This window comes from Osmerus eperlanus, chromosome 12 (assembly GCF_963692335.1).
Source record: "Osmerus eperlanus chromosome 12, fOsmEpe2.1, whole genome shotgun sequence".
NCBI lineage: Eukaryota > Metazoa > Chordata > Actinopteri > Osmeriformes > Osmeridae > Osmerus > Osmerus eperlanus.
Window position 1 is genome coordinate 18,352,756 of NC_085029.1, and position 26,566 is coordinate 18,379,321.

The 26,566-nt window shown below is 48.9% G+C and overlaps 1 protein-coding gene across 1 annotated transcript in view; it reads left to right on the forward strand.

The window, feature by feature from the left end:
- The window catches only part of nrg3b (neuregulin 3b), a 137,539-nt gene that overhangs the window by 80,745 nt on the left and 30,228 nt on the right, over nucleotides 1-26,566 (forward strand). Inside the window, exon 2 of the mRNA XM_062475589.1 lies at nucleotides 12,677-12,809. Coding sequence (XP_062331573.1) covers nucleotides 12,677-12,809 — 133 coding nt within the window. The remainder of the gene's footprint in view (nucleotides 1-12,676; nucleotides 12,810-26,566) is intronic.

Here is a 26,566-nt window from a genome sequence, read left to right on the forward strand (position 1 = left end):
ATGGAACACTACTGTCATGATCTGCCTCATATCAGAGTCACTGGAACACTACTGTCATGATCTGCCTCATATCAGAGTCACTGGAACACTACTGTCATAATCTGCCTCATATCAGAGTCACTGGAACACTACTGTCATGATCTGCCTCATATCAGAGTCACTGGAATACTACTGTCATAATCTGCCTCATATCAGAGTCACTGGAACACTACTGTCATGATCTGCCTCATATCAGAGTCACTGTAATACTACTGTCATAATCTGCCTCATATCAGAGTCACTGGAATACTACTGTCATAATCTGCCTCATATCAGAGTCACTGGAACACTACTGTCATGATCTGCCTCATATCAGAGTCACTGGAATACTACTGTCATAATCTGCCTCATATCAGAGTCACTGGAACACTACTGTCATGATCTGCCTCATATCAGAATCACTGGAACTCTACTGTCATGATCTGCCTCATATCAGAATCACTGGAACACTACTGTCATGATCAAACATATTTCAGCTCCTGTCCTCCTCATCCATCAACAGTAATCCAAACGGACTGACACTGGGGTGAAATCAGAGCCTAAATGTTTTCCATGCACAGAATACAGAACATGGCTCTGACTACAGAGCCATGTGTTGCATACTGGGTAAGCAATTACTGGGCCCTCAGAGGGCCTCCCCTCACGTGGGTCTTTGATGTACGCTGCTGTAAACACAGGCACTCCCTCCTCTCCTCCATCCTCTTTCCTCTCTCTCCTCCCTCCTCTCCCCTCTTCCCTCCTCTCCTCCCTCCTCTCCTCACTCCTCTTCCCTCTCTCTCCTCCCTCCTCTCCTCTCCTCCCTCCTCTTCCCTCTCTCTCCTCTCTCCCTCCTCCCCCTTCTCTCCCTCCCCTCTTCCTCTTCTCTGTCTTCCCCCTTCCACCCTCCACCCCTCCTCTCCCTTCCCCCTCCCCCTTACTCACTCTCCTCTACCCCTCTCCCTTCCCCCTCCCCCTTACTTACTCTCCCCTCCCCCTCTCCCCCCAGAGACTGTCTTGAGCACAAGCACACTAATGAGCACATTACCAGGTAGCCGTTGAGGAAAATGCTACAAATGTAAATTGGCATGGAGGGGTGTGTGTGTGTGTGTTTTACCTGCCTTGTATTATGCCTTGAATTTTAATGAGCTGTACTAGCATGTTTATGGGGAGACTGGAGGACAAAACTAAGTAGAAGACAAACCTGGGGGAAGAGATCAGAGGATTTATGGATTTGTGAATGTCTTGCTTAATCTCTCATAAATTAAACAGGCTTTATCAATTTTAGATGATTGTGAATTGAGGCATAATCTGGTCTTTAATCTTGAGCTAATTAATCGTAGCAAGGTGTGGATTGTGCCTGTAGCTCACACAATGAACCAGCCCTAATCCTACAAGAGATAATGAGATTGGTATGCTAGACTTCACGACAGGTGGAAAGCATTCAGGGATCCTTTGTTAATCAGTTATTAATCATATTTGCCATGTGTGAAATACCATAAAGGCAGTAGCTAGTCAACATGTCATCTGAAATGTAGCAGTATACAGATGTGAACTGTGGACACACGCTACCTGTTCCTGAGAGGTCCCAGGAACAGAAACACACATCAACAACCTCATTACAGAACGCTGATGCTGGTACAAACTGTGTACCCATTCAGACAAATACAAGGCCTCAGACACAGGTACTGTCCATCACAAGGCCTCAGTCACAGGTACTGCCTCAGACACAGGTACTGCCTCAGACACAGGTGTCCATTGACTGTAAAAAGAATGGACGGCATGACAGCTCCCCAAAAGTGAAGCCAAAGCATTTTGATCGCCCCCTGGTGGCTGGCTGCAGTATAGGTCATAAGTCCTGCCCCCTCCATGTTAGCGGATGGGACAAACAAAAAATTAAAAGTGCAAGTCAATTAATATTTTCTCCAAAAGATGGTTTCTGTCATTTTAGGTAGTTCTTATCACGCTGATGTCATTTCAAGTGCTCATTTTTCTGATCAGTTTGTTTTTAATGAGTTATTTGATAATATAAAAAGGGGTTAGTGTGTGCTTGCGATTGAGTCAGGCGAGTGTATGGGTGGGACCTCGATACCGCGGCTCCACCACCCGATCACCTCTGCACAGACTCTGACTCCACCACCCAATCACCTCTGCACAGACTCTGACTCCACCACCCGATCACCTCTGCACAGACTCTGACTCCACCACCCGATCACCTCTGCACAGACTCTGGCTCCACCACAAATCACCTCTGCACAGACTCTGGCTCCACCACAAATCACCTCTGCACAGATCACCAGCGCAAGATGGCAGCACCCGTAAACCCCCACTACCTGTAAACACCTCATCCAGACCTCATTGCTAGTCACCACCATGTTTAAACTCACTTCAGACCTCCAGAGAGTGTGTTGATGCCAACATCCGTATTTTATTGTGGACCAGGTCCTGCCTTATAGCCTAACATAACCGAGATGAAATGGTAGAAAACCAGTCTGTGACTAAAAATAATGATTATTATATAATAATTCTCTGAACCTTTGGAAGATGCAGTCTAGGTCTCCTTCCTCCAATTTTCCTGTAGATGTTCAGTAATATTGTGATGTTTTCCTTCTTGTGCGATGCTTCTCATCTGAACCTGGTCATTATAAGAGGGTTAGGGTTCTCTCACAGTGCTAGGATTGCTTGTATTCTCCAGGCAACTGTATTAACGTACAGTTCTGAGTAATCTGGAATACAGTCACATTCATCTGATCAGGTTGTGTCCTTCCTTCAGAGGTATAATCTCCATGCAGGAAGCCTGAGCATGCAGTTCTGTTCTGGGAGGCTGTGATCTCGCAGGGCTGGACCTATCACGATACCCCCATGCCAATACATTCCTTGAAAGTTATCCTGGGAATTAGAAAGGCGGATTGTCTTTGTGTAGAAGGAAAGTGAGTGATTTCAAAGGAGTGGAGGCGAGACGATTCCTGCTCTCTCTGTAGCTGTCATTTCTGCCGGCTGTTTGTGGCTAATCGAGCAGCCTGTTGGGGACTCGAGCAGTCAGGCTTTTGTTACGGCGAAGATAAAAGCGTTGCAGAATTCACACATCAACACCTCAGGTCTTGGTTCTGGGCTGCGCCTGTAATGTGCGGCCCATTATCTGAGGGGAACGTATTATTTAGATGCAGACTTATGAATACTTCCATTTGAATACAGATAACAGAGTTATTCACTTACCTTGGTGACATAGCTGTTCTCATAGGACAACAGTGTGATGAGACAGGTGTGTGTGTAGAGTGGTGTGTGTAGAGGGGTGTGTGTATGTTCGTTCCATGATTTGGATTGCTAAGATGGAGCATGTGTTTCGGTGTCGTCCGTTCATGACGTGATGATGAGGAGGGGAACTCATGACCCTGTGCATCAAGGAAGGGAACTCGTGACCCTGTGCATCAAGGAAGGGAACTCATGACCCTGTGCATCAAGGAAGGGAACTCGTGACCCTGTGCATCAAGGAAGGGAACTCATGACCCTGTGCATCAAGGAAGGGAACTCGTGACCCTGTGCATCAAGGAAGGGAACTCGTGACCCTGTGCATCAAGGAAGGGAACTCGTGACCCTGTGCATCAAGGAAGGGAACTCGTGACCCTGTGCATCAAGGAAGGGAACTCGTGACCCTGTGCATCAAGGAAGGGAACTCGTGACCCTGTGCATCAAGGAAGGGAACTCGTGACCCTGTGCATCAAGGAAGGGAACTCGTGACCCTGTGCATCAAGGAAGGGAACTCGTGACCCTGTGCATCAAGGAAGGGAACTCGTGACCCTGTGCATCAAGGAAGGGAACTCGTGACCCTGTGCATCAAGGAAGGGAACTCGTGACCCTGTGCATCAAGGAAGGGAACTCATGACCCTGTGCATCAAGGAAGGGAACTCGTGACCCTGTGCATCAAGGAAGGGAACTCATGACCCTGTGCATCAAGGAAGGGAAAGCAATACATTCATAGTTTGTAGATGTTGAATGTATCAAACATTAATATTGTTTTTACGACTCACTGAGCAGTTGAATTGAGATGATTTTGCAGGTGGAGCTACTACAAAGCTCTGAAAGCCCTCGTGAGAGCATTTGTTCTTTAGAATTATGACTATAAATGATGACTAACATGCTATATTGAAGCTGAATAAAGACACTAAATATCTCAGTGCTGCTTTGGACAGTGTGAGGTCTTAGGAAGGGAGATGATGTTGTGCAACAACAACAGGTAAAGGACAGGTAAAATCTCACATTCAGTATTTCTTTAAGATTCAGCTGGGTTTCACCATTCACATTCCTGATTCACAGATTGTATGCTTGTGTGTGTGAGGGAAAGATGTGTGTGTGTCTGGTCAGTGTGTGTGTGTGTGTGTGTGTGTGTGTGTGTGTGTGTGTGTGTGTGTGTGTGTGTGTGTGTGTGTGTGTGTTGAATGCGGTTGGGATGTCAGGAATTTGTCGCATGAGATAACTGAAGTGGAAAAACCACTTGAAGTCAGAGGAAAATCATTACCATCTTGCACAGTTAATTAGGCTAAATGCTTGAGGTTGGTCCCAACAAGCATTCATTTTCTGCTTTGTTTGAATAACCTGTCAATAGTGACTTTAGCCACAGGGCTAGAATTAGGTGAGCTATGTAGAGGGGGTTCCCTGAGGCATGCCACTTTAGGAATTAATAAACTTGTCCTTAGATTGGACAGAGAATGAGACTGAGCTTTTCCACAAGCGAGAGCATTCATCTCTGTCTTCATTAATACATTAAACCCTTTCCCTCTCCAGAGGAACATGGGTCATCCATTTATTATGGATGTTAATGTTAATATCCATCAGCATGGTAGAGGTTTGCTGCTGCCTGTAAACCGTGTGACCAGACCAATCGGGAGGCTTAAAGGCTGTCTGACCACAACAGCAGGTCCACACAGCCTAACCCTGGAGACCCTGGGTGTACCTGGCACCAGCACACAGTTACTGCTGTGGACGTTTCTGCTGCTGGGAGACTTGTGTTCTATTTTCTATTCTTGAAGTTGCGTCTTGGAATAGATAACCTTTTGAACAGCCCGTCTTGGGAATGTGTCGAAATTAATAATTCAGGTTCTGTAGTCCGGTGTTGTCTGAAGTCGAGATAATGACAGTGGCTGGTGACAGTGAGGCCTGCTCACAGATGCAGAGGACAGACTTCAGGGTCTTCTCAGTGAGGCCTGCTCACAGATGCAGAGGACAGACTCCAGGGTCTTCTCAGTGAGGCCTGCTCACAGATGCAGAGGACAGACTCCAGGGTCTTCTCAGTGAGGCCTGCTCACAGATGCAGAGGACAGACTCCAGGGTCTTCTCAGTGAGGCCTGCTCACAGATGCAGAGGACAGACTCCAGGGTCTTCTCAGTGAGGCCTGCTCACAGATGCAGAGGACATACTCCAGGGTCTTCTCAGTGAGGCCTGCTCACAGATGCAGAGGACATACTCCAGGGTCTTCTCAGTGAGGCCTGCTCACAGATGCAGAGGACAGACTCCAGGGTCTTCTCAGTGAGGCCTGCTCACAGATGCAGAGGACATACTCCAGGGTCTTCTCAGTGAGGCCTGCTCACAGATGCAGAGGACAGACTCCAGGGTCTTCTCAGTGAGGCCTGCTCACAGATGCAGAGGACAGACTCCAGGGTCTTCTCAGTGAGGCCTGCTCACAGATGCAGAGGACAGACTCCAGGGTCTTCTCAGTGAGGCCTGCTCACAGATGCAGAGGACATACTCCAGGGTCTTCTCAGTGAGGCCTGCTCACAGATGCAGAGGACATACTCCAGGGTCTTCTCAGTGAGGCCTGCTCACAGATGCAGAGGACAGACTCCAGGGTCTTCTCAGTGAGGCCTGCTCACAGATGCAGAGGACAGACTCCAGGGTCTTCTCAGTGAGGCCTGCTCACAGATGCAGAGGACATACTCCAGGGTCTTCTCAGTGAGGCCTGCTCACAGATGCAGAGGACATACTCCAGGGTCTTCTCAGTGAGGCCTGCTCAAAGATGCAGAGGACAGACTCCAGGGTCTTCTCAGTGAGGCCTGCTCACAGATGCAGAGGACAGACTCCAGGGTCTTCTCAGTGAGGCCTGCTCACAGATGCAGAGGACAGACTCCAGGGTCTTCTCAGTGAGGCCTGCTCACAGATGCAGAGGACATACTCCAGGGTCTTCTCAGTGAGGCCTGCTCACAGATGCAGAGGACAGACTCCAGGGTCTTCTCAGTGAGGCCTGCTCACAGATGCAGAGGACAGACTCCAGGGTCTTCTCAGTGAGGCCTGCTCACAGATGCAGAGGACAGACTCCAGGGTCTTCTCAGTGAGGCCTGCTCACAGATGCAGAGGACATACTCCAGGGTCTTCTCAGTGAGGCCTGCTCACAGATGCAGAGGACATACTCCAGGGTCTTCTCAGTGAGGCCTGCTCACAGATGCAGAGGACAGACTCCAGGGTCTTCTCAGTGAGGCCTGCTCACAGATGCAGAGGACAGACTCCAGGGTCTTCTCAGTGAGGCCTGCTCACAGATGCAGAGGACATACTCCAGGGTCTTCTCAGTGAGGCCTGCTCACAGATGCAGAGGACATACTCCAGGGTCTTCTCAGTGAGGCCTGCTCACAGATGCAGAGGACAGACTCCAGGGTCTTCTCAGTGAGGCCTGCTCACAGATGCAGAGGACAGACTCCAGGGTCTTCTCAGTGAGGCCTGCTCACAGATGCAGAGGACAGACTCCAGGGTCTTCTCAGTGAGGCCTGCTCACAGATGCAGAGGACAGACTCCAGGGTCTTCTCAGTATTAAAAAATATCTCAATTTCTGCCTCGGCAATAGTACACATGAAATGCTCGTTTTTCTAATGAGAGCAGTACTTCATGTGATGAGAGAGAGGCTCTGGCAGCAGGTCCTGTCCATCCCACAGTTACTGGAGCTTGTAAGTGATCCGATTGATCCCCCCCCATCTCTGAACTGTCAGCAAGGCTCCAGATGTTTCCATCAAGATCAGGATGGAAAGCTCAGATTGATCTGGACTTCCTGTCACAGCAGAAGGATTAACACAATCATATTCCATCCGTGACCTCTTTTTGACATGGGATTGGTCAACACCAGAGCAGGTTGGGCTCTGATTGGCCAGATGGAGCAGAGCCCCGACACTGCGGGTCCCAGAGGGAGACAGGGCTGGGAGGCTGTGTTGATAGGGACAGGGTTGGGAGGCTGTGTTGATAGGGACAGGGATTAGAGGCTGTGTTGATAGGGACAGGGATGAGAGGCTGTGTTGATAGGGACAGGGCTGGGAGGCTGTGTTGATAGGGACAGGGCTGGGAGGCTGTGTTGATAGGGACAGGGCTGGGAGGCTGTGTTGATAGGGACAGGGATGAGAGGCTGTGTTGATAGGGACAGGGATGAGAGGCTGTGTTGATAGGGACAGGGATGAGAGGCTGTGTTGATAGGGACAGGGATGAGAGGCTGTGTTGATAGGGACAGGGTTGAGAGGCTGTGTTGATAGGGACAGGGCTGGGAGGCTGTGTTGATAGGGACAGGGCTGGGAGGCTGTGTTGATAGGGACAGGGCTGGGAGGCTGTGTTGATAGGGACAGGGCTGGGAGGCTGTGTTGATAGGGACAGGGATTAGAGGCTGTGTTGATAGGGACAGGGATGAGAGGCTGTGTTGATAGGGACAGGGATGAGAGGCTGTGTTGATAGGGACAGGGATGAGAGGCTGTGTTGATAGGGACAGGGATGAGAGGCTGTGTTGATAGGGACAGGGTTGAGAGGCTGTGTTGATAGGGACAGGGCTGGGAGGCTGTGTTGATAGGGACAGGGTTGGGAGGCTGTGTTGATAGGGACAGGGATGAGAGGCTGTGTTGATAGGGACAGGGCTGGGAGGCTGTGTTGATAGGGACAGGGCTGGGAGGCTGTGTTGATAGGGACAGGGCTGGGAGGCTGTGTTGATAGGGACAGGTCTGGGAGGCTGTGTTGATAGGGACAGGGATGAGAGGCTGTGTTGATAGGGACAGGGTTGGGAGGCTGTGTTGATAGGGACAGGGATGAGAGGCTGTGTTGATAGGGACAGGGCTGGGAGGCTGTGTTGATAGGGACAGGGATGAGAGGCTGTGTTGATAGGGACAGGGATGAGAGGCTGTGTTGATAGGGACAGGGCTGGGAGGCTGTGTTGATAGGGACAGGGCTGGGAGGCTGTGTTGATAGGGACAGGTCTGGGAGGCTGTGTTGATAGGGACAGGGCTGGGAGGCTGTGTTGATAGGGACAGGTCTGGGAGGCTGTGTTGATAGGGACAGGGCTGGGAGGCTGTGTTGATAGGAACAGGGCTGGGAGGCTGTGTTGATAGGGACAGGGCTGGGAGGCTGTGTTGATAGGGACAGGGCTGGGAGGCTGTGTTGATAGGGACAGGGTTGGGAGGCTGTGTTGATAGGGACAGGGCTGGGAGGCTGTGTTGATAGGGACAGGGCTGGGAGGCTGTGTTGATAGGGACAGGGATGAGAGGCTGTGTTGATAGGGACAGGGATGAGAGGCTGTGTTGATAGGGACAGGGTTGAGAGGCTGTGTTGATAGGGACAGGGCTGGGAGGCTGTGTTGATAGGGACAGGGCTGGGAGGCTGTGTTGATAGGGACAGGGCTGGGAGGCTGTGTTGATAGGGACAGGGCTGGGAGGCTGTGTTGATAGGGACAGGGATTAGAGGCTGTGTTGATAGGGACAGGGATGAGAGGCTGTGTTGATAGGGACAGGGATGAGAGGCTGTGTTGATAGGGACAGGGATGAGAGGCTGTGTTGATAGGGACAGGGATGAGAGGCTGTGTTGATAGGGACAGGGTTGAGAGGCTGTGTTGATAGGGACAGGGCTGGGAGGCTGTGTTGATAGGGACAGGGTTGGGAGGCTGTGTTGATAGGGACAGGGATGAGAGGCTGTGTTGATAGGGACAGGGCTGGGAGGCTGTGTTGATAGGGACAGGGCTGGGAGGCTGTGTTGATAGGGACAGGGCTGGGAGGCTGTGTTGATAGGGACAGGTCTGGGAGGCTGTGTTGATAGGGACAGGGATGAGAGGCTGTGTTGATAGGGACAGGGTTGGGAGGCTGTGTTGATAGGGACAGGGATGAGAGGCTGTGTTGATAGGGACAGGGCTGGGAGGCTGTGTTGATAGGGACAGGGATGAGAGGCTGTGTTGATAGGGACAGGGATGAGAGGCTGTGTTGATAGGGACAGGGCTGGGAGGCTGTGTTGATAGGGACAGGTCTGGGAGGCTGTGTTGATAGGGACAGGGCTGGGAGGCTGTGTTGATAGGGACAGGTCTGGGAGGCTGTGTTGATAGGGACAGGGCTGGGAGGCTGTGTTGATAGGAACAGGGCTGGGAGGCTGTGTTGATAGGGACAGGGCTGGGAGGCTGTGTTGATAGGGACAGGGCTGGGAGGCTGTGTTGATAGGGACAGGGTTGGGAGGCTGTGTTGATAGGGACAGGGCTGGGAGGCTGTGTTGATAGGGACAGGGCTGGGAGGCTGTGTTGATAGGGACAGGTCTGGGAGGCTGTGTTGATAGGGACAGGGCTGGGAGGCTGTGTTGATAGGGACAGGGCTGGGAGGCTGTGTTGATAGGGACAGGGCTGGGAGGCTGTGTTGATAGGGACAGGGCTGGGAGGCTGTGTTGATAGGGACAGGGCTGGGAGGCTGTGTTGATAGGGACAGGGTTGGGAGGCTGTGTTGATAGGGACAGGGCTGGGAGGCTGTGTTGATAGGGACAGGGCTGGGAGGCTGTGTTGATAGGGACAGGGCTGGGAGGCTGTGTTGATAGGGACAGGGCTGGGAGGCTGTGTTGATAGGGACAGGGTTGGGAGGCTGTGTTGATAGGGACAGGGCTGGGAGGCTGTGTTGATAGGGACAGGGCTGGGAGGCTGTGTTGATAGGGACAGGGATGGGAGGCTGTGTTGATAGGGACAGGGCTGGGAGGCTGTGTTGATAGGGACAGGGCTGGGAGGCTGTGTTGATAGGGACAGGGTTGAGAGGCTGTGTTGATAGGGACAGGGATGAGAGGCTGTGTTGATAGGGACAGGGATGGGAGGCTGTGTTGATAGGGACAGGGCTGGGAGGCTGTGTTGATAGGGACAGGGCTGGGAGGCTGTGTTGATAGGGACAGGTCTGGGAGGCTGTGTTGATAGGGACAGGGCTGGGAGGCTGTGTTGATAGGGACATGTCTGGGAGGCTGTGTTGATAGGGACAGGGCTGGGAGGCTGTGTTGATAGGGACAGGGCTGGGAGGCTGTGTTGATAGGGACAGGGTTGGGAGGCTGTGTTGATAGGGACAGGGCTGGGAGGCTGTGTTGATAGGGACAGGGCTGGGAGGCTGTGTTGATAGGGACAGGGTTGGGAGGCTGTGTTGATAGGGACAGGGCTGGGAGGCTGTGTTGATAGGGACAGGTCTGGGAGGCTGTGTTGATAGGGACAGGGCTGGGAGGCTGTGTTGATAGGGACATGTCTGGGAGGCTGTGTTGATAGGGACAGGGCTGGGAGGCTGTGTTGATAGGGACAGGGCTGGGAGGCTGTGTTGATAGAGACAGGGTTGGGAGGCTGTGTTGATAGGGACAGGGCTGGGAGGCTGTGTTGATAGGGACAGGGCTGGGAGGCTGTGTTGATAGGGACAGGGCTGGGAGGCTTTGTTGACTAAACATAAATGTATAAAGGAAGTATCAAAGGTTTAATCCAATTCTAATGACAAGGTATTGAACATAATTCCGGACAATCCCATCTGAGAGGCTTGGACAGATGATATAGTATCTGCGTGTGTGTGGTGTGTGTGGTGTGTGTGTGTGTGTGTGTGGTGTGTGTGTGTGTGGTGTGTGTGTGTCACGCTCACACATATAGCTGTGCAGACGTATAGATATAGCAGGGCTCTCAAGTTTTATCAAAAGTTTGGCGTGAGATTACCATACCAGCTGGCAGCGGGGGGGGGGGTGCTGCTGGTGATGTATCTGATTGGCTAGTAGGTGGCATTAACTCTGTATGACTCGACACAACTATCATCTCGGCAGACACCTTCCCTCAGTATGCCTGCGTCTTGTCCAGTAGGCTAATTGTATATAGTGGGACAAGTTATCCCTTACTTCTCAGCATGAGAAATACAAGGTGTTGTGCGAGAGCGTGAATAATGGCTGAAATGCGTGAGACTTGAGAGCCCTGGATATGGTGAGTGAACGGTTCTGGTGATATCAATCTAATGAGAGTGGTTTGTAGCATGGTGTTGACCAGTAGCATGGTGTGTTCTCCAGTCCAGGGTGAAGGGCTGATCCAGGGGTCAGAGAGTGCTATCCTGTCAGGAGATCCTGAGGCCTACCTGTTAGCCCCCTGCTCTCCCTCCTCACACAGGTCTACCTGTTAGCCCCCTGCTCTCCCTCCTCACACAGGTCTACCTGTTAGCCCCCTGCTCTCCCTCCTCACACAGGCCTACCTGTTAGCCCCCTGCTCTCCCTCCTCACACGGGCCTACCTGTTAGCCCCCTGCTCTCCCTCCTCACAAGGGTCTACCTGTTAGCCCCCTGCTCTCCCTCCTCACACAGGTCTACCTGTTAGCCCCCTGCTCTCCCTCCTCACACAGGTCTACCTGTTAGCCCCCTGCTCTCCCTCCTCACACAGGTCTACCTGTTAGCCCCCTGCTCTCCCTCCTCACACAGGTCTACCTGTTAGCCCCCTAATCTCCCTCCTCACACGGGCCTACCTGTTAGCCCCCTGCTCTCCCTCCTCACAAGGGTCTACCTGTTAGCCCCCTGCTCTCCCTCCTCACACAGGTCTACCTGTTAGCCCCCTGCTCTCCCTCCTCACACGGGCCTACCTGTTAGCCCCCTGCTCTCCCTCCTCACACAGGCCTACCTGTTAGCCCCCTGCTCTCCCTCCTCACACGGGTCTACCTGTTAGCCCCCTGCTCTCCCTCCTCACACGGGTCTACCTGTTAGCCCCCTGCTCTCCCTCCTCACACGGGTCTACCTGTTAGCCCCCTGCTCTCCCTCCTCACACGGTCACACTGCAGCTGCAGTTACTAGTACTAAAGTAGGTCACGCCCTGGAGACGCATAAAACACTATCAAGAGGTGTGTGGATTTAATCATTCCCCCCCAAGGAAGTAAAATACTATCCATATGTCAGAAGGAACCATTATGTAAAGGGACTAATTATAGTAATGTCAGGAAATGGAAAATCACTGTGTAAACTGCAGATAGTGTTGGGATTGTGTTTTATAATATATTTAGAACAAGCCACTATTAGACAGATACATTAACCCAAATTACTGTAAAATGTAATGTCTCTAACCTTTAAGATGTTAACATGACGGGGACGATGTGATGTCCAGTTGACAGTAGCATGGCAGGGTTGCCCATTCAGGTAGAAGTGTAGCATGCAACTCCATATTGGTGTGAAGAATGTCAGCCAACACATTAAACTTAGATAACGTTAACTAATGTGTAACTACATAGCAAAACCTATAGCGAGAACACTCTAGGCACAAATATTTATGTTGTGTTGCCGAATGTTACTTTGGTTTCATGGTACAGAATTTCAATGATGTTTACAGCTTGACCTAACTCTCTATCTCCCTCCCTCCCTCCTCTCCCCCTCCCTCCCTCCTCTGACCCTCCCTCCCTCCCTCTCCTCCCCCCCTCTCACTCCAGTGGCCCCCACGTCCCCCAGTCTGCGCTCTGAGGTCTTCCAGCCCTGCCTGGAGGATAAGGACCTGGCTTTCTGTCTGAACGAGGGAGAGTGTTCCATCATCCAGACCGTGGCAGGGGTGCACAGACACTGCAGGTGAGTGTGTGTGTGTGTGTGTCAATGTGTAATACGTGATCATGTGTGCAGGTTTCTACAGAGAAGAGTGTGAGAGTTAGTCAGCTCTAGCACAGAGACATTTCAGCAATACCAAGAAGCACAGGTTGATCTTATCACTTTGATCACTGACAGCTCATTAAAACTGCTTCAGAGGTGAAGTCATCTCTTACATAAAACACGGGTGTGTCCTCCCATCAGAGGGGAGGGTGTGTCCTCCCGTCAGAGGGGAGGGTGTGTCCTCCCGTCAGAGGGGAGGGTGTGTCCTCCCGTCAGAGGGGAGGGTGTGTCCTCCCGTCAGAGGGGAGGGTGTGTCCTCCCGTCAGAGGGGAGGGTGTGTCCTCCCGTCAGAGGGGAGGGGGTCCTTCCACTCAGCTCCTGTAACAGGGATCTGCTTAGTGTCACACAGGCTTTATTCTAGAACTGGAAATAGTCAAAGAGTTTCCTGCTAAGCAGAGCATGCTTTGTTTAGTGGATTTGGTTGGAGGGGTGTGAATGTGTGTGCAAGTGTGTGTTAGGTTGGAGGGCTGTATGTGTGGGTGAGGTAGGAGGGGTGTGTATATGTGTATGTGCGAGGTTGGAGAAGGCCCTTGAGTCATTTTACGATGACTGGTGTGCTTTGTCAGAACGTCCTACTTTAGCTGCTGCAGCATCAGACCCTCTGCAGCCCCACTCAGGGGTATAATTAGCAGCCTGCTTGTGAGGAGGGACCCAGGCAAGATAACCTGGGGCTCTCAGCTCCGCTCTGACTGCAGCACTGAAGGGATGATAACAGGTTTTTTTATCGGGAGGTTGTTTCATGGTAAATCAGAAGAATGTTTGAATCCTTTTTTAAACCCTTGGCGTGGTGGTGGTGACGGTGATGTCGTGTTTGTGGTTTGAAGATGTTGAATGTGTCTTCTAGGAGTCATCAGTATCAGTTACTGAAGTAGTTCAGGAACTGGCCCATGGCATGCATGTGTGGACGTGATCATGAGTTTAGATGTCTTATCAAAGAACTGTAAACTAGATATTCATTTTTGTATCAGTCTGTTCTATCAGTCTGGTTTAAAGAGCCCAGAGTTTGACTTGCAGAAAGTTACATTATGTCTCTGCAACAGTAACTGTGCTAATGATTTTTTTTACATGGCCGCCCCCTCCTTTCCACCCTTGTGCTCATGTTAGCCAATGCTAATCAAGTCCTAAAATAAACATGCTAATATGGTTTAAAGACCTAGTTCCACATCAGCAACGATTCTCACAAAGATTACATTCTGGTCCAGCTCATTTCCTAGCATCCACGGTTGAGTTATGATTGAAGGACTGGATTTAGAGGAACATTAAGCTGACTAACACACCATGCAGACCAGCCCTGGAGGAGTTTGGCCCTGTGTGAAGAGCATCAGGCTGGGTAGTCTTGCAGGGTCTTTCTAAGGAACAGTCTGAATCATCTTGAGATGGAGCTATGTAATCATCTTACGACCACATTCAGTTTCACTACTTCTGTAACTGTTGAAACTAGTCTCAAAGCGACCTATAGGGTGGTGACACACCTGGTTTACCTGTAGTGGAGACACACCTGGTCGGCGTCCAGCCTCCTTTTCAGAGCAGCTCTGAGCGGTGGGCCTATAGAGAGATGCTGGGCCTCCCAGGAGCAGAACTACAAACCTGGTTCAGACTGGAGGCCCCAGGTGATCTGACTTGATGGACAATCGATGACCTTAATAAATGGACTAACTGCTGTTGTGGGAAGAAAAACACCATGGCTGTGACCCCCTGAGGTCAGTAATGAAAAGCTTAATGAAGGCTATGTTATTTTCAGTTCCATATCAGTAATAAAGTAGCTTAAAGTGCTAGTTTGGTACTGCAAGAATATCCCTTTCGTGAATTGTCTGAGTTAGGGTTAGGGTTAAAATGCCCACCAGTGTTTTAGTGGCTAGTTCTGACCTGGCTGTGGTGCTATAGCAATGCTCTCTGTCTCCTACGATATGTACAGTGGACTACAATCCACTCCCACAAAGCTCATGGTATATCTCCTTCCCATCACCATGGTAACATCTCCTATGAGTCTGAGACAACAGAGAGGAGAAGAAAGGAGAGGAGGGGAAGGGAAGGGGAGGGGAGAGAATACACAATCTCACCCAGACATGGAGCTAAACGTATGTACTTTAGAGAGAAAATCCCCTTTTTTCAGTACTTTTACATAAGCTTGTATGGATGATGAATTATACAAATTATCATTAAATAAATCCCCATTTAATGGAATTAATACGTCCAAGGTTAAATAATTAATGTAAATATGAAAATGTGATGACTTTACCATGAGCAGTGTTGGCAAATCAAACAGTCTTCTGGTCTGTGTGTCGCCAGTCCCTCGTGTCATTCCAGAACAATCAAGACATGTGACTCTCTTCCTTTCTCATAAGCAGAATGCTCAGGCTGAGAGTTTGACAAGCATCTTAGGAGTAGGGCCCCACAGATGACACTGGCAAAGACAAATGAAAGAGAAAGAAATTCATAATACACACACACACTTACACACGCAGTGAAACCTGTCGCGGCCGACAGCACTATTAACAGGATCTGAAAGGACAAAATGAATCATATTAATGAACACTACATCCTTCTTCCTACTTTGGGTTTCCAGTTTGACGATTAAACTGTCACTGCTGTCAGAGCCTGACAAGCTGCACTAATCCTGCTGCCGGGTCTCCTCCCCCCTCATCCCCTCCTCTCCTCCCCCCTCATCCCCTCCTCTCCTCCCCCCTCATCCCCTCCTCTCCTCCCCCCTCCTCTCCTCCCCCCTCATCCCCTCCTCTCCCCTCCTCTCCTCCCCCCTCCTATCCCCTCATCCTCTCCTCCCCCCTCATCCCCTCCTCTCCTCATCCCCTCCTCTCCTCCCCCCTCCTATCCTCTCCTCCCCCCTTTTATCCCCTCATCCCCTCCTCTCCTCCCCCCTCATCCCCTCCTCTCCTCCCCCCTCATCCCCTCCTCTCCTCCCCCCTCATCCCCTCCTCTCCTCCCCCCTCCTATCCCCTCATCCTCTCCTCCCCCTTCCTATCCTCTCCTCACCCCTTTTATCCCCTCATCCCCTCCTCTCATCCTCTCCTCCCCCCTTCTATCCGCTCCTCCCCCCTCCTATCCCCTCATCCCCCCCTCCTCCCCCCTCATCCCCTCCACTCATCCTCTCCTCCCCCCTCCTATCCCCTCACCCCTTCCTCTCATCCTCTCATCCCCCCTCCTGTCTTCTCCTCCGGCCTCTCCCCCTCCAGCCTCACTCCTCCAGTCTCTCCTCTCCTTCAGCCTCACCCCTCCTCCTCCCCCTCCTCCCCTCTCCTTCCTGGGAGTCTCAGCTGCTGTGAAGGAGGAACATCTGGTCTGTGTCCCTGTTGATGCTTGGAGTGGGTTACGTCCACAGTGGACACAAAGTGAAGAGCCGTGTGATTAAACATCCGTGCCTGAACTCCAAAGCGTGCTGCTTTTGAAGGGTCTGTTTGACAGAGGGAAGCCAGGGGCTGCTGGGATGGGTGGGGTTGAAGTGGAGGGCTGTTAAAATCAGAAATGGTGCAAAACGCTGGAGGATGCTGTGTGTCTGTGTGTGTCCTGCAGAATAAGTGGCCTTCATAAAGGCACAGGCAGGAAGACACATAGAAAGAGAAAGAGAGACGGAGAGAGATTCTGTGGTTTGAATGATGCTGTGTCTGGAGAGGAAGAGAAGCAAAGGTTAGGATAGCAGGTGGATGACAGCAGACAGAGAGAAACATGGAGGTAGGAAACCCTGTAACACAGCAGCACTAAACAGTGGGATATTTCATCATAAAAGCCTCCAACATGATTGCTTATTTTTCTGAACTGTTATTATGTTTTTATTCTAGGTGTTGCTTTTAATAGGTGCAGTTTGTTTTGTTTCTGTGACGGTAGCCTTAGCCCTGATAGCAGAATGGAACACTCCCGGAATTGAATTTGAATTGAGTGAAGTAAGGTGCAGCAGCACAGACGATGGCTGTGTTTCCTCCCAGCTAGTGTCAGCCCCAGGACCTGACTCGCTTAATCATTGCAAACTGCACAAACAAAGAGGGCGATTGGGAATAAGCGTCACATTATCAAAGAAGATAGATGCTATTAAACAGAGTTAGCTCAGCTCAGCTCTCCGTCAGCACAGCAGTCAAAACCAATCACCAACAACCCAGGTGTGGTCTAGCGAGGGAAACTTCACTACCGTGAATGGAGGGCTGGATGGAGGGAGAGAGAGATGGAGGGAGATGGAGGGAGAGGGAGATGGAGTAAGTGGGAGATGGAGGGAGACAGAGGGAGAGATGGAGAGAGCATGAGAGATTAAGAGAACAGTGAGTGGCTCAGGATGTCTGAGCAGCAGGACGTATAACCCTGCCTTAGTGTGGATGAACGCACAGGTCTGCACAGGCCTAGACAGAAACACAGTGTGGATGAACGCGCAGGTCTGCACAGGCCTAGACAGAAACACAGTGTGGATGAACGCACAGGTCTGCAAAGGCCTGGACAGAAACACAGTGTGGATGAACGCACAGGTCCGCACAGGCCTTGACAGAAACACAGTGTGGATGAACGCACAGGTCTGCACAGGCCTGGACAGAAACACAGTGTGGATGAACGCACAGGTCTGCACAGGTTCCCTTTCACACCTAGAATGACACCCATCTACTGGGCTCAGCCCAGCGGAAGGCTTGCCTTGGACAAAACCCTGTGCTGTGGAAACTGGAAGATCTGAATGAGAAGACAGTGTAGTCCAGGATTAAACTTTTTCAAGGTTTTAAGAAATCAATCCATATTGTGGTGGGAGTGAAGGCAAATTACAGATGCTTATATAGACATAGTGGCGAGAATGACATTGATTACATGTTGTAATCAATGGAGGTACAGTCAGCTGGCAGTGGTTGTGTAGGGACAGAGGGAGTTTGTTTTGCTCTTGCAGATACTGCTCTCTTTCTCCATCTCCCTCTCTCTCTCTCCATCCACCAGTCCTCCCACTTCTCTCTCTGTCCCTTTCTTTCCCTCCCTTTCTCCAACTCTTTCTCCATCTCCCTCTCTCCTCTCAACACTCTCTCTCCATTTCTCCCTCTCTTTATCTCTCTCCATCTTCCTCTCTCCCTCATTCTCTCTGTCTCTTCTGTGGCAGATGAAATATGGACAGAACCTGTCATGTCTAATTGGAGGTTGTCTCTTCATCCTGTCTCTCAAATAGCAAATTGTTATATTTGACAGCAGAGCTTCGTGCCCTTTGTGTCTACAACATGAAAGCATGGAACTATTAGAAAATGTCATCACTTCCTTTTTGACAGACATTATCTGTAACCAGAACTCCCTGTACCAATTACAACAAACCCAACAAACCCAATATACCCAACAAACCCAATATACCCAACAAACCCAACATACCCAACATACCCATGGTCCCAGGCACCCTGTGGAGCAGGAGCTCTGTCTCTGTTGATGTCTCATTCCTGCATTCTGGAAAATACAATTGAAAGAAACACAGTTATTATGACTATGGTGATGTTGGCCCACCAGAGTCCAACTCCGATTGATCCTTATAAACACAAATTGATGCAAGTCAGTGAGTTAATCAGATTTGCATCAGCCTGCCTAATATGCTCAGTTGAGTAAATTAAACAATTAAACTAACATTATTGTAGCTAGTAAATTAGCATCGTCACACTATAACTACACACACTCACACACATCCAAGTCAATACATATACATATCCATTTTCTTTAAATCGCTTGCAAACCAAGAACATACATTCACTTGATATCATTTTAATGAACTATTCTTGAGCTTAACACAAATGGCTGTAAGTATAGAGTACTTAACGTGCTTTAAAATAAAAGTTGCCCTACGAAATGTATCCCCCACAGTACCCTGATGCTTTCATACACACACAAGTTTATCATTTATAATGGTTCGTTTCATCAAACCTTCATGACATTTACTGAGAGAGAGAACAGGAGACAGTCTGAGAAAGAGAGAGATAGATTAGTATTATGCGAAGCGTCTTGACAAGGGCCCCCTTTCAAGTCCCCAGGTTTGATGTGCTAATTATATGCAAATTAATGCAAACGAGGCTGCCTCCTGCCCAAAATGTCTTCCTAGTGTGTGAGGCAGAGCAGCAATCTGTGGCAGAATGAGTGTGTTTTCTATAAATACTTAAAGTTTGGGGAAGTTTTGAGTCTTCGTTTTGTATTGTTTGACCAAACAGATATTCCGGGTTTTGTGACAGGGACACAAACATGGAGTGTGTTTTGGACAGATCTGCTGTTGTTGGTCTCTGTCCATCTGTCGAGTTAGTGGGCTGTGCTGCCAGAGAGCTTCTGGCTCTGGATGGAAACCCATATGGGTATTTCTGCAACACAGAGCTGATGATAAACTGTAAATGTCCTGATCATTGGGCTTTGCCTCTGCCAACAAATGACAATTACTTTTGTTTCATTGTAGGAGTGAAATCCTTTAAATTTACAGTCAGAAAAAATTGTTTTTACACAGCTTGAATTCTGATTTTGTGGTATTGGTTTTGAATGAAATTCTGATCTAGTTTAAGGAGTCAAAATGTGAATAGTGTGCAAGAAAGTTCTGTCTGTCTCCACTAGAACGTTGTGACAATCAGTTTAGGTTCTGGGTTTATAAGTTCCAGACAACCAGCTGATTAGAGAGTTTAACAAACACCTCAACATGAAAACGACCAGTTCAGCGGTATCCCCGTCAGAACACGGTGTTTGTCAGAAACAAAGATAATACACAACCTATATGTGTTCAGTATTACAGGCAGGCAGAGACATTTAGAATACAAAATGTGAATGATTAATAGCAAAGAACATATGACCAAATAATAATTGTGATCAACACATTAAAATCCTTGATTCCTCCCACATTCATACACAGCCACCTCCATCTGCATGACTAGCATGAAAACTTCCTTATCATCAGGGCTGTACTTATTGGGTGTGCTCAAGCCTTCGGCGAGAGCACAACCTTTGTTCTCTCACATATATATTTATTGGGTGTGCTTTGCCTTGGGCAAGGGCACAACCTTTGTTATCTCACATATATATTTGGGTGTGCTTTGCCTTCGGCAAGGGTACAACCTTTGTTATCTCACATATATATTTATTATTATTTATTATTGTTTATTTTCGCCCCCCTAAGGATCAGTCAATATTTGGACTACATACACAACGGCGGTGTCAAAAGGTTCGTCTTGTTAGCGATTGCGTTGGTTGTATTTTTATTTACGTTCCGTTGCATGGTTTAAGTAGAAATTGCGTTTTTGTGGTGAAAAGTGAAGCTAACGGTGGCTAATTTGCTAGCCACAGTCACTGACGTTACTAACGTCACTAACGTCACGAAAACACGCGTGACTACCTGTAGCAGAACATTCGTTTCGCATCTGTTAACTTGGGGGATAGCTAGGCTAACTATAGCTTTACTGCAAGGCAGCTGCAGAAACGCCACAAGCAAAGAGGCCAGGGTGATAACTATTTACTCATTTTACTTTGTGATGTGAAACACAATTATGAAATGTAATGTACAATATTAGCTGATATTATTAAGGAAGTAGGCCCACATCTACTTTCGGAAACGGTAGTCTACTATTTCACTGAAGCATTAGCATGACATTAGCCTCTGTTGCCCGGGCAACACATACCACAGTGGTCTATGATGCATCTGTTTTCAATCGTTAAAATAAACATTCCTCACAAATACATTTTCTTTGTAGGATTTATTATGACATTACATTACAAGTAAACGATTTGTTGGTGAAATTATCATTACCTGTGGTTTCAAACCAGTGTTGCTCATTGCAACGCTGTAGCCTACGCGAGACACACGACAAAAACATCTAACTTACACAGCTGTTTAGGAAGTCAAACGGCGACAGAACATGTTCGGCACTCCCCTTACTTAAATCAAAAGTCTATCTAACTACTAACCTGAACTTCATTGCCACATCCTAAACGTTGTCAATCTGTTCATGAAAATAATTAATTTCAGCCTAAACCGTACAACGGAACGTTAAATCCAATTCAACCAACGCAATCGCTACCAAGACGAACACAGCAGTAGTCTACTAGTACTGTACCGTAGTAGTACAATTTACCGGGGCAGCTTCTCCACACAGGGCTATGTCGCATTTTGCGTTGTTACTGACAATGATCGCTACCAGTGAGCTTTTTATGAATGAGCGATTTTCCACTAAATAAATGTCAAGCTTATTTACGTTTTGGGGGGCATATTTTCAGTTAGCAGATGGGACTGTCTGAATCGCGATTCCATCTTCTACTGCCGGGTAACGTCGTAGAATAATCTTCAAAGGGGGTTCTTTATTAATGAATGAATGCAATGAGTAGGCTACATGCCTGAAAATATCACGAGAAGGGAAAAACTTAAAATGACGTTTAAGTCATAGAGATTAGGTCCATTTTTACACCGGTCTGCCAAATGTATTCGTTTTGATTCAACGATGAGGCTGCCTCTTGCAGGGGAAATGAGAAGACATCTATTTCATTCTACACTCGTATTTTCAGTTGTAAATGAGCAGCAAAAAAAAATGCTTTTAAATCTATTTAATCTTTATAAATAATAAGTATGCATTTTCATATAAAATATACAGAAATCAGTTGTAAAAATGTCATTCAAAAACGGACCCCTGTGCAACCGACGCAAGCAAGCACACCCTACAATTTCCCCAGAAATTGTACCCTCTCTAGTTTAGTTTGCTGTAGCAAGTGAAGACTTGTAAAACAAATTATGAATATTGTCAAGTGCTCCTTAGTAAACTTTCAAAACAGGACCACACACCTGCAGAGTTTACTGTTCAGTACAACCAGTTAACTGATCTTATTGAGCTCTGGTCAGGAAGCAGATGTGTTGTGGAGGGAAGTCCGTAGTACAAGTGTGTTCCACTGGAAGGAGCCTGGAGGTGTGAGGTAAGCGGAAGTTCACTGCCCCGGGAAACACGTGCAGAATTGCGTGTTAAACTAATTGAAATGTGAAAGGTTAGGAGTGACATAATAAATGCTAATGAGATTTTTCTCCTCTGCCATTTTACAAAGACTCCCCAGGGACAAGGTAAACAAACATGGAAACCAGCTTCTTCCTGCTGCCCAAGGAGGCACAGTTAAGACTGGAGTCAAAGCACACACTGTGTAGCACTCACATTCTCAAGAGAGTGCAAGAGACTTAATATTACACACTTGCTTTTGTTTTTCTCTGAGCTAAAATGCTTGCACATTATCATCCTCACAATGGGGACTATAAAATAACTTCTCATATTTATGTTTGTCTATAAAAATGCAGAACTCCTGCTTGCATAGTCCTTACTGCAGCAGCAGGCTCCGTGTGCTCACCAACGCCCAGTCCTACAGTTGATGCAGTGGTGAGATGAAGTGATTTTATTGGGTCTAGGAGTTGCTTTATCACCCACCATTAGCACTAGTGTCCTCCATTACAGCCATGTGAGGAACAGATCAATACACAGCAGGAGGTATGGAGGAAAGGAGAAGATCCTTATCCTGACTATAAATCTGCATGGTCCACAAGGTTACCCTTTACACATGTTCACCGGAAAAAGCCTTTGCCAAAGGTAATATTCCCAAGAGATAACATTTCACAAACGACCAGAAAGTTAAGCATGTCGTCGCTGACAAGATGTGTGTTCATTGTTACAGCTCAGGACTGCATCTGGTGAGTTGAGCTTGCAGTGTTGATGACCTGTGTAGTGGGAAGGCTTGCAGTGTTGATGACCTGTGTAGTGGGAAGGCTTGTCTGCAGGGAGGTGGGTTGATGCAGTGTTGATGACCTGTGTAGTGGGAAGGCTTGTCTGCAGGGAGGTGAGTTGATGCAGTGTTGATGAACTGTGTAGTGGGAAGGCATGTCTGCAGGGAGGTAGAGATATGGTGGCTTTGATTCTTCTTCCTCCAGTAACTGTAATTTCCTTCTCAAATAGCCCACCTCGCTCTCCTCCTCACACACTCACACCCCCCTCCACCACCCTGAGTTGGACTCCTTTGTGTCGCTATAGCCGTGTTTGTCATGTGACACCTCTTGTCACCCACCAGAAACTGAAATACAGCCTTATACAGGTTACAGCCTTCTATAGGAGACAACCCTCTATAGGAGACAACCCTCTATAGGATACAGCCTTCTATAGGAGACAGCCCTCTATAGGATACAGCCCTCTATAGGATACAGCCTTGTATAGGATACAGCTTTCTATAGGAGACAGTTTTCTATAGGAGACAGCCCTCAGACAGCCTTCTTCAGGAGACAGCCCTCTATATGAGACAGCTTTCTATAAGAGACAGCCCTCTATAGGAGACAGCCCTCAGACAGCCTTCAATAGGAGACAGCCTTCTATAGGAGACAGCCCTCAGACAGCCTTCAATAGGAAAAAGCTTTCTATGGGAGACAGCCCTCAGACAGCCCTCTATAGGAGAAGGCCCTCAGACGGCCTTCAATAGGAGACAGTCTTCTATAGGAGACAGCCCTCAGACAGCCTTCAATAGGAGACAGCCTTCTATAGGAGACAGCCCTCTTTAGGAGACAGCCCTCAGACAGCCTTCAATAGGAGACAACTTTCTATAGGAGACAGCCCTGAGACAGCCTTCAATAGGAGACAGCTTTCTATAGGAGACAGCCCTCAGACAGCCTTCTATAGGAGACAGCCCCCTATAGGAGAAGAAAGCTCCTCCAGAGCCTCGTCACTAGGCTTTCTGTGCTGTCAGACCAGGGCAGAGTGGGGCAGAGCGGGGCAGAGCGGAGCAGAGCGGGACAGAGCGGGGCAGAGCGGGACAGAGAGGGGCAGAGCGGGGCAGAGCGGGGCAGAGCGGAGCAGAGCGGGACAGAGCGGGACAGAGAGGGGCAGAGCGGAGCAGAGCGGAGCAGAGCGGAACAGAGAGGGGCAGAGCGGGGCAGAGAGGGGCAGAGCGGGGCAGAGCGGGACAGAGAGGGGCAGAGCGGGGCAGAGCGGGACAGAGAGGGGCAGAGCGGGGCAGAGCGGAGCAGAGAGGGGCAGAGCGGGGCAGAGCGGGACAGAGAGGGGCAGAGCGGAGCAGAGCGGAGCAGAGCGGGACAGAGAGGGGCAGAGCGGGGCAGAGCGGGGCAGAGCGGGGCAGAGCGGAGCATGTTGCCTTAGGGAATCCAGACAGCCAGGCTGATGTTTATCTTAATCCGCTACAAGCAAGTGGAGAAGAGCCTACCAATGCGATGCAAAACTACTCGGGAACCAGTTTTAGCGTGACATCTGTGACAAGAAACAGAACCAGAGCCAGTACGTGTCATCTCCGATGTTGTGACTCATGTCCCTGTTTAGTAACATTCCAGTTGTTCCTCACACTGCGGATCTCCTGCGATGAGGTGAAAATTACATTTGGAGGAAGGAGTTAAAAATAACATCAGAGCTGTACAGCTCACTGGCAGCAGAGACTGTCATCAATCAACCGCAATGCGTGGATAGTCAGAATAAATAGAAATGACTGGATAATTAAGGCTGATTGATCATTGGACTCGAAATGTATCCATCAAGCACATAATGAGAGTACATAAATCCACAGAAAAATATAAGAATTTCTTAATACATTTTTGCACTTCAAAATTAGACTTGAATTATAAGGTGAAAACTGGCACTGCATTTGACAGCATCCATTTATTGTCCTGGGGCTCCCAGACTAGTCCTCTCCTCCTCCTGGGGCTCCCAGACTAGTCCTCTCCTCCTCCTGGGGCTCCCAGACTAGTCCTCTCCTCCTCCTGGGGCTCCCAGACTAGTCCTCTCCTCCTGGGGCTCCCAGACTAGTCCTCTCCTCCTCCTGGGGCTCCCAGACTAATCCTCTCCTCCTCCTGGGGCTCCCAGACTAGTCCTCTCCTCCTGGGGCTCCCAGACTAGTCCTCTCCTCCTCCTGGGGCTCCCAGACTAGTCCTCTCCTCCTGGGGCTCCCAGACTAGTCCTCTCCTCCTCCTGGGGCTCCCAGACTAATCCTCTCCTCCTCCTGGGGCTCCCAGACTAGTCCTCTCCTCCTCCTGGGGCTCCCAGACTAGTCCTCTCCTCCTCCTGGGGCTCCCAGACTAGTCCTCTCCTCCTCCTGGGGCTCCCAGACTAGTCCTCTCCTCCTCCTGGGGCTCCCAGACTAGTCCTCTCCTCCTCCTGGGGCTCCCACACTAGCCCTCTCCTCCTCCTGGGGCCTGGAAATAGTCAGAGAAGGTTAGGGAAAATGGTTGTTCTTGTTGCTTTGCATTTCAGTGCTACTCCACTGTCTGTTGTTCTTTCTATTTTTGTGTTATTTAATTGCTTTTTAGCGGCGTTGGACATGAAGTGTCTTGGGGAAGATACTGCACCTGGGATCAGCTAAACACAATGACAGCATTTTGAGTCAGCGTTTACTACTAGTGAACCTATTCACGTTCAGAGGCTTCTGACAAAACTGTTGCACAACTCTTACAGGGCCACGTCACCACGGCAGCCTGGGGCCAGTTTGGGGAAACCTTTAGCTCTCAGAGCAACAGATGGCCTCCTATTTGAGAAACATTGTCATCATCAACCATTAGTGGAAGTCTAGACAGGAGACATCATGTTTGAATGTATCTGCTTGTGATAACTGCTCAGGGGCCAAGGAAACCAGAGTTCCCAGGGTTATGGCAGTACACTGTCTGGGCTTGGATGAGGTGGAGGAGGATGTGTTTAGTGCGAAATGATCATTCACTCTAAAGTCAAAGATCATCAGAGCTTATAGGAATCAGAGTTGATGTTGTTACGAGGGTATCTCACACAGCTTAGGTTGGGTAGATAAAACATGAATATGCTGCTACCCAAAATTAATAGAAAAGATAAACTATGTTCCTGATTTAATTTGATGCTTATCTTGTCCTTTGACTTGCGGTGAGTGAGTTTGCGCGCTAAATCACATCAGTGTTATTGTAAAAGCTTCTTCTCCACCATCCTCTTCATTGTTGTTATATATATTGTGGAGTGTCTACGTTAGTTACATGTAAACAGAGAAAGGCTTACTGCCCCCTCCATACTGCCCCCTCCCTACTGCCCCTCCATACTGCCCCTCCATACTGCCCAGGGCTGCAGAGAGAGATGGAGGGGGAGGGGGGGGACGGGGGACAGTGGTCAGTAGGAAGAAGTTGAGGAGTTACAAGGGGTTTGGAATACATCTACTTCCTTCCATAAGGCCTAAAGTCACATGAAGGTTGCAAAGGTCTTCAGTTCAGACATGATGGAGCCTCATTAACATATGTATGTAGCTAATATTAAGTTACATACTCATTTAAATTAATTAGCAGTTGTGCCATAACAGGACAATAAAATGCGTGCTAACAACCAGTTAAAGAGATGGTGTTCTCCTCTCATTACTCTCATAGTTAGCTGGATTAGCTCAGGGGTGATTAAACTTCCCCTGCAGAAGGCTGTGGACCCTAATGCCCACAGGATAGGAGGGTTAGGGTTAGTATATAATAATAATAATAATGTATTCATTTAGCAGGAGCTTTTATCCAAAGCCTTGTGCAGAGGGAAATGTTTACCGGCAACTTCTTGATCTGCAGTGACGTAGAGTCTTTGATGATATCTAACCATCATGCCATTAGGGTTACAATTTAAACAGATAGAGAATAGAATAAAATAAAACTATTGTCCATCTGGGATGGAAATGTTTCCGCCTTCCATTAAAACATCACATTTACAAATATTCTCCATTTGCAAGACTCATTCAATATTCAGTATGCACAT